This window comes from Sitodiplosis mosellana, unplaced genomic scaffold (assembly GCF_009176505.1).
Source record: "Sitodiplosis mosellana isolate CC-2019 unplaced genomic scaffold, AAFC_SMos_1.0 Smas_scaffold_6165, whole genome shotgun sequence".
Classification (NCBI taxonomy): domain Eukaryota; kingdom Metazoa; phylum Arthropoda; class Insecta; order Diptera; family Cecidomyiidae; genus Sitodiplosis; species Sitodiplosis mosellana.
Window position 1 is genome coordinate 3505010 of NW_022601406.1, and position 8687 is coordinate 3513696.

The window sequence follows — 8687 nt, forward strand, 5'->3', positions numbered from 1 at the left end:
AGAGACCGACTTTAAATGTATGCTTGTGAGTGAACATTTCTACCAATAATTGTATTTGTCAGTAGGAAGAAAAACTGTGAGAAACAAGAGCTTCAATTTTTTTAGAACAAACTGGATTGATAGTAAAATTACCACATGATTCTTTTCTCTTTTTATAAATTTAATACAAGATCGTTGCTCGTTCCTTCGGACGTTCCCTTCGGTGTATATAATTCAAAGTTCTCAACCATACTGGATTATTTTAATTCTTCTTGCCGGTACAAGATCTTGTCTACCTCATTGAAACGAAACAATGCAATGGCCTCAATGCCCCTGCAAAAATCCACTGCGAATCATTGATTCAGACACATAAGCGTGTTCACACCGTAAAATTATCGTTTAACATTCGCTCAATACTTTATCAGCTTGAATGCAAGAAGGATGAGCTCATCACACACGTTGTCTGCTAAGTGTCTATGTTTATTTTTCATATATGCAATAAAAAACAGCGATAACATAAAAATACTGTATCGGCCAGGCTACATGAGCATGCTCATTGCATGCCAGTCAACAGTTGAAATATTTTCTATGCGCCTAGATTACCATACATCGCATTGGACATTCATTCTTCTTTTTTAATCACATTCACATACCCATGGTGGCGAGGGTGCGATGCAGTTGCATTCATGGTTAAGCCGTGAGAAATGCATATGAGAATGAAGAAAGAAAGGAAAAATGTGCGAACGTTTGTGAAGTTTATTTTTTTCGCCGTTATTTCTCTTCTTGATATCGTTTATTCAGTATTTTAACGATTTAATAAACGACATACAAGTCACGCATATATTTTGTAAGTATATCATTAGACAAATTTGGCGAGTGATTGAAAAAAAAACTAGCTCGTACTATTTTTAGTAATTTCCTTTCTAAAAATCAACCAAAGAAAAAAACTATGTCATTCGATTTAGTTTCACAGTGAATTATATAAAATATCTTATGGTAATCGTTTGATTTTAAATTCATTGTAAATAATCCGTTGACATTTAACGGAATAGATCGTACACTTGATTCGCCCGGCATTGAATGTTTAAGATGTAGAAAAAAAGCGAGAACAAAAGTGCTTAAACGGGCGCATTCGTTAAGAATTTCTAAATAAACCGCTATTGTCAACATAAATTTGCGGTGAAAAAAAAGAGAACACAACAATACATCAACACCTATTTTGCGTTCAGATACGACAAAACAATAGCCATTCAAACACGTTTGAATGTGTGCACCTAGATTGTGTACGGCGTAAGCATTTGAGACGCCAGTAAATTATATCACATCATCAATATCATTATCAGTATGCTGATGAGTAGAATAAGCAATAGCAGCAAAGTGTATGAGAAACTGTACACACCAATAATATCCAATTACAAATACAGACGCTTCAAAGTCTCTGCTCCGTCTTCGTGTTGTGCGTTTGTATTGTTGTTGTTTTATTTTATTTTATTTTTTTGCAGTGATACACAGCAAAGTGAAATTTTTCATCGAGAGGTTCGATTCGATGTGGCCACGGCGTACGGACGGCGGTAAAACGGCAGACGAAAGTAGAAACCTCCGATAATTGTCCCGTGAATGTGAACCATTCAACGTGTGCTCTGCTTCTCTGCTCGGTGTGGAAAGTTTTAATTACAGTTGCAATAATAAACAAAGTAAGCGCGCGTAATCGTTGCTGTTTCATTTTGTAAGTTTGATGCAATTCAATCAGAAGAAGTTAAAAAGAAAACCAGAACCTACTAAATTTATTAATAATTTGTGCGAGTTAATAAACGTTTTCGTTGATTTAATATACCAAAAATAAAGAAAACAATAATCGTGTTTGTTTGCTCTGGTTTCCAAATTTGTATGTGATTTTTTTTATGTAGCAGCAGCGATTTTTCTGTGTTTGCTTTTGTGGTTTACTTTCTGTGTGTGGCTCATTTTTTGAGTACAAATAACAATATTACGGTATCATCGACAATGTATTAATTGTTTCGCTGGCAAACCGAAAGTAAACCGATTGATGGAATGTTCGGAATGTGTCTTCATTTCTCTCTCTCTCTCTCTCTCTCTCTCTCTCTCTCTCTCTCTCTCTCTGTTCATTTATTTGTAGCACACACACAATCACAGACAATCATGTCTACACTGATACAAACACACGCACACACATGCAATCATCTCGAATGCACACTAGACACATTAGTACAACTGTGTGTAAGACAATCGTAACGAAGAGCACAGCGACGAACGAAAAAAAATTGCTTTTGGAATTTTTCTCGTCATTGTTCGCTCGTGCTGAATAATTTCATTTTGGTATTCATTGTGTTTGCATTCCAATGTAAGTGGTGACATTTTCGAATTGAAAGTTTTTCATTTACCCCAAAACCAAATTCCATATCGCACTGCAGCAAAACTGAGATAAAGTCTCGCTCATTCTCTCGATTTTGGACTCTGTGTGTGTATTTTTTCAGTTGACGTTTTCAATTTTGACGCAACAAACACACCGAGACCACGACGTTTGCACGACTCAGCAACATTTGCCGATGATACTTTTTTGTTTACTTAATTCTATTTCGCTAGTTTTGACATTGATCATTGATTGTGTGTGCCGTTCAGGCAATGTGCGATGGAACTAAGTGAAATGTAGAAAAAAAAACAAGTTAGAATTTGTTGTTCGTTCGGTTGTGTGACAGAACATTCTTTTAAACAACAATTTTCAAGTGGGTTTTTCATTCTTTCTCTTTCTCTTTTTTCGTTGCACATTTTGTCAATGGTTTGACAGTTCGAATTGAATTGGAAACACTGATTTATTTATTGATGGTGCTTTGCTTACGAAATGGGCTTGAATTATTTAAAATACAATGAATTTCGTTCTAATTTGCAACACCATTTGTATTTAAATACCGACGACGTGCTGAGTGTGCGTTGCATTTCAAATTGATTCAATTGACGAGTCATTGCGCTAATAAGTGTGTTTAGGAAAGTTTTATTTTAGTGACGTTTTGTTTTGTTTTTTTTTCTTGCTCCATCTCATTTGCAGGCATTTGTGGTGCCAAATTGAATCAAAGCATTTTCTACATTTGAATAGCGTTGATCAGTTCAAAATGGAGCCAAGGAATTGTGCGGAAATTGTGAAAGTCATTCGTACGCTGTTAACATCGGCAAAAAATGGTTTGCTCACCGACGAAATCATCGATGACTACGAACAAATGGAAGGTAAACAAATTCCACTCAAAGCACTCGGCTACAATACGTTGGCGGATTTGTTGCGCGACACAAATCAATTTGCATTGATTGAAACGAATCAAGGCATTAAGGTGATGTCAAAACCGTCCAAAGATGCATACGTTAATAAATCGGCACCGAATAGTCCGAGCAAAGGTAAAAAGAAGGGCAATATGATGCCACCACAACGGGCGCTACGATCAACCACTGATAATCAATGGAGTGGTACCGCCTATTCACAGGCCTACACACAAATACCAAATCGTTCGGTGAAAAAAGCATACACACACCCGGCCAAGCTATTGCAAGCGGCCTACAGTAATGGCGGTGCCTATCGACCCATTTTAAAGCAATCGAACATTAAACAAGTGCCAAAGGATGATACTCCAAATTATACAGCCACAGAGCCAACAAATAATTCGAACAATTCAATGAATCAATTGCGATCGTATCCAATGCGACAGCAAAATTATCAACAGAACAGTGGTGCACCGAATGCATGGATGAATCAACGCAGTATGGACCGGATCACGAGGAAATCGAATGATACACCGTCGGGAAAGAGTAGCGTGCAATCACGTTTGGCCATTCAAAAGAACCTATCGGCTGATGTGACCGATTTTGTTGCATCGCAACCAGCGCCTGTTGTTCACGAACCAGACGACAATTTGTTTGGTTATTCAAATGGAGGCGGCATTACTAAAAAGGTAAGGAATACTCTTACGATTGAATATTTTTTTGGGAAAGTTTCACCGTAGCAATTTCGTATTTCCTGACGACCAAAAATAATTGAGGCGTTTTTTAGATGAGCTTCATCGAATTTTACTTTGATTCATTTCGCTTTAATTTGAGCAAATGTCAATGTGATGCTCAAGATTCCATTAATTTCGTTTTTTTATCAACTTTTCATTGATTTCATTTCAATTTGTTGCTTTCATTTTAACACAGATGAACAACATCAAGTTGGACAGCCTCGAGCAAATGCCATTGGTGCAAGCAATCAGCGTGTATTGCCGACAGAAAGGCTATGCTGAACCACAATATTCATTCAGCAAAACAAAGGCGCGTCAATTTACCTGCAAAGTGACCGTTGGACCGGCCATTTATGCCAGCTACCCAAACGAATTCAACACACAAATTGAGGCACAGAATGAGGCAGCACGTATCGCCTACGAAAATATTAATGATTTGGAATACCGCGAAAAGTATCCCATTTGCATGGATTCAGCCGCTGAAATAGCCTACAAAATATTTGATTGCATCAGCGAAAATGGCGTCTTCTTAAAATTCATTCCACAGCTTTTCCAGTGAGTATCTGAAGTTTAGATGACTTTCATTAAAGAAATTTGGTTTTTTTTCGGGATACCGAATCAAAATAAACAAAAATTATGATACTAATGCGGCTATAATAAAAAAAATTCCAGGGAAAAGTACGACGCAACACTTCCTGATGGTTGGATGGGTATCATTGAGGATAATCCACGAATGTTTTCGATTGCCAAAGATGCACTGATGGATCGTGTTTATCCGAATTTGTCGCACCAAAATAGCAAAAGTGGCTCGTTCGAACCAAAGGTTAACGACATGGAAGATTTGGTTTTGCCATGGCATGAAAAACACTGGAATATCTTTGTGACATCGGTATCGTCAACAGTCGACATTTGGGGACGACTAATCGGTGCTGATTATTCGGTGAGTTTTGAACAAATTAGAAGTTGTCGAGTATTGTTGAAGAAATTTGTTAGAAAATATGAAGCAAAAACAAATATGTCTCAGTTCCTGTCGATTCATTTCGTCAATTTCGTTAGCAATCAAGATTTTCTATCAAATAAACATTTTCCAAGTCAAAATCGTGAATATTTCTACTAAACTCCTGGAAATTTTCCATTCCAGGCGAAATTGGATTCAATTTTGGACGATATTGAAACGGAATTAGTATCGGGTGGTTCGAAGACAGTGTGCACCAATTTGACCGTGGGCAAATATTGTTACATAACCAATCCGGATTGTTATCGTGTTCGTATCGAGAAAATCGATGAAATTCGACGAATGGCACTGTGTTTCCTCGTTGATTACGGCGATGAAGAATGGTGGTCCGTGGATCAAATCTACGAAAGTGATTCGAAATTATTCCAATTGCCATCGCAGGCGATTCGATTTAGTTTGTTCAATTTGGAGGATTTTGCCGAGAATCCGCATGCCAAACAAGAGGTGGACGAGTATCTTGCGGGTAAAACACTGATTGCCGAAGTGAAATCCACACAAGCCGAATACCAGGCACAGTGCGAATCAAGCGTTGATGCAAAAATCAAGGCCGTTTTCTATGACACATCCTCCGATGACGATGTCCAGTTGAACAAAGTGATTCTCGAGAAGATTTGCGAAAAAGTTGAACCGCCGCAGCTACAGCGCTCCAAATGGAATCCTGTAAATGTGTCGCACATCAGCGATACGGGTGACATTTACGTGCAATTGTACAACGATAAAGGCAACACGGTGCATAATATCAAGCAGCTCATCCATCGATTAACCCAGAATGGAATCAACAAGCAATTTGCTCGCAACAATACAAAACTCACGGTTAACGACTATACCGAATTGTATCTAATTCAAGATCCAAGCGATCTAAAATGGTATCGTGCAGCGATTTTACCGAAAAAATCAACCGATGACACAACGGAATTGTGTAAATACATTGATTATGGTATGACCAAACATGTTCCACGCGAAAATATCTATCGATTAGATCTTTTAAGCGCTGCGCTCAGCAAATATCCACAGCAAGCGATTCTTGTGCGACTTAACGATGTTACCAATTACAATCCGAAGATTATTGCACGTTTGCGTGGACTTTTGTGCGCCGGCACACCAGTTCTCGCGCAAATCGCTGGCGTCAGCTCAATGATACCAATGGTGAACATTTGCAAACGGCTCGAAAGTAATATTCTTTGTAAAATTAACGACACCATTCGCATGGAACAGGAGATTGAGACGTAAGTATTCTTTTGAAAATTGTCAACTCTTCTCAAGGGAGTGTGCAGCTTCCTTCGAAGATCAGAGAGACTAAAAAGGTTATCGTTCTCATTTTAGTTCGGTTGATTTTCTGCTGGACAGCGAAAACTCCTTCAGTTCACCAGTTGGTAGCAAATCTTCACAAACCAAAGATGACAAAGAACTGCAGCTGTATCCCGAACCATCGCTCGATAAATTTTTCAATGTTATTGTGGTAACAGCACCCAGCCCATCAAACTTTTTTGTAAGTTTGCCTGAAAATTCACTTGATTCTGTGTAAATGTGACAAACATCTAAAATACGCCTTTGAATTTGATTTAATTTTACAGGTTCGACCTTGCCTAGAAGAGGTTGGATTTAAAAATATGATGCTGCAACTACGAAGCTATTGCGATAATTTACAACAGCGTGTCAATCAAAACGATATTCAAGTGAATCAATACTATGCCGGTCAGATGCAAGATACCTATTGGTATAGGTAAATAATCGACTCTTTTCTCCTTGAGTTTGAGACCGAGGAAATCTTATTTTAGACGAAATGATATTCATATCTTTCTTTTTTTTTAGAGTAAAAATCCAAAATATCTTACCGGCCGACACAGTGGTGGTGTACAAGTGTGATTTTGGTGATATCAGCTTTTTGAGCACAGACGCATTACGGCCGCTAACACCGGAATTCAGAAAGATTCCACAGCTTGCTATTCCAGCTAAATTGCACGGTAGGTGCTTATGGCTCGTTTTAAAACGTATTTTTGATCAAATTGTATGAAGTATTCACTTCTTGAGCTTTGATTTACAACTAAATTGTTTTATTCAATAATTTGACAACACATTCTATCCTTGTCATTAATTGTTTTTTTTCTCGAATAATTACTACTTGAACTAGCTCAACCAAACCATAGCTATGGTTTAAGACAAAATTGGTCTATAATAGAATTTCTATTCAATATGTGACGAACCAAAATTATTTACAATGATAACAATTTCATAGCATACTTAATACAATGGTTGTGAAATTTGATGTTTTTTTACTTTCAAATTGATTTTTTTAATAAAAAAAATAGAGGAATTTGCTGTGAAATAAAGTGAATGTCCATTAAAAAATCGAATTTTAAAAACGCATATACTTCGTCAAAGAAAATTAATAATTTTATCTAACCAATTCGTTCATTTTTCGCCCGTGACAGGAATTCAACCGAAGAACAACGTATGGAACAATGATGACAGTGCGTTCTTCCAGAATTTAACGGTGCAAAAGCAATTTGCAACCGGAATCAAGGCAATACGCAAAGAGGCCGGCAATCCAAATTACATGCTTGAAATTGTGCTAATTGATGTATCAACGACACAAGACATCAATATCAACGAAGAGTTGGTCAAAAATCAGCATGCCAATTATCTCTAAAAAAAACACATCCCATACCCATCGGATTCAATTGTGTGCATTATTCACACCATTGGATCTAACATTTTAATCATTGCAAACGAATCGCTTTTCAATCAATATTTATTTCGTTTATAACATACGCGTAAGCAACACGGTCATATTCATCGATACGAGTAAATCATCGAAAATATCAAGTTTGCATGCGAAAACTTGTGAAAATAACCGAAGAAATAACAATTACATTCAATGTAATTCTGCAAAAAAAAACGAAGATTGAAAAAAAAACAAAACAAAAAAAGAATCGAAACAAAGCCTAACATTAAGAATTTGAAAATACGAGCGAATTATTTATTTATGAAATTTGATATAATCATCAATCGATAAGAAACCTCATTTCAAAAACTAACAAAAAAAAGCGTTTATGCATTGCCAAAAAATCGATTTAAATAAAACAAAAAAAAGCATCAGTATAATTAGGGGAACGGAAGGGATTTTGTTGAATTCTTTTTATATATACAAAATGAAAGGCATAGTGATTGGCATGTTTTCCTGGCTTCCAACGCAAAAAAGAAGAAGATTGAATTGGAGAAAAAAATCGTTTCTTATGATATGCGAATCAAAAGCAAATTCTAAAGACTTTACACAATTTGATTTTTACGATAAAACTTTATCATTCCGAATCACGAGAAATATTTGCACAAAAAAAAATCCTTCGAAATATACTGAACTGAACTGGTGGCAATTCAAAAGAGGAAAATAAATTAAACTAATCGAAAGATATTTTATTTACACAAATAAAAAACAAAGAGAAAGAATGGAAAAAATAAGAAAAAAAATACAAACTCGAATGAAAATTTTTGTGATATATTCCCATTTACATTTGGTTTTACACGCTAAAATCAGACAATGTAAAACGCCAATTTTTTTTATTTTTATTCTTATTTTCGTTATTAACGTTTTTTTGTTGCTAATTTTCGTTCCAAATAAAATAAAAAGGAATTTGAAAAAAAAAAACAAAAAAAAATATATCAATATTATGCTAAGTTTATTGTTGAAACATTTA

The 8687-nt window shown here is 36.1% G+C and overlaps 1 protein-coding gene across 12 annotated transcripts; it reads left to right on the plus strand.

The window, feature by feature from the left end:
- Positions 1 to 701: 701 nt before the first annotated feature.
- LOC129574547 (tudor domain-containing protein 7B-like) lies at positions 702 to 8373 on the plus strand. Of its 12 annotated transcripts, none has more exons than XM_055456667.1 (10): positions 702 to 826; positions 1482 to 1673; positions 3041 to 3932; positions 4174 to 4532; positions 4650 to 4917; positions 5119 to 6218; positions 6316 to 6481; positions 6567 to 6715; positions 6805 to 6956; positions 7425 to 8373. In XM_055456667.1, the coding sequence occupies exons 3-10, from the start codon at positions 3105 to 3107 to the stop codon at positions 7640 to 7642; spliced, it is 3240 nt and encodes a 1079-aa protein (XP_055312642.1). In that variant the 5' UTR covers positions 702 to 826; positions 1482 to 1673; positions 3041 to 3104; the 3' UTR covers positions 7643 to 8373. The 12 variants fall into 12 exon arrangements, with proteins under 12 accessions (XP_055312642.1, XP_055312638.1, XP_055312641.1 ...); XM_055456663.1 differs by lacking the exon at positions 702 to 826 and adding an exon at positions 1321 to 1370 and having other exon boundaries at positions 1482 to 1705; XM_055456666.1 differs by lacking the exon at positions 702 to 826 and adding an exon at positions 1321 to 1370.
- The last annotated feature ends 314 nt before the right edge of the window (positions 8374 to 8687 follow it).

Bases quoted from the DNA above. Each gene is read 5' to 3' on its own strand.
- LOC129574547 (XM_055456665.1), top strand. The intron at 6,219-6,315 runs GTAAGTATTCTT...TTCTCATTTTAG, and splicing joins ATGGAACAGGAGATTGAGAC to TTCGGTTGATTTTCTGCTGG. The intron at 6,482-6,566 runs GTAAGTTTGCCT...TTAATTTTACAG, and splicing joins CCAGCCCATCAAACTTTTTT to GTTCGACCTTGCCTAGAAGA.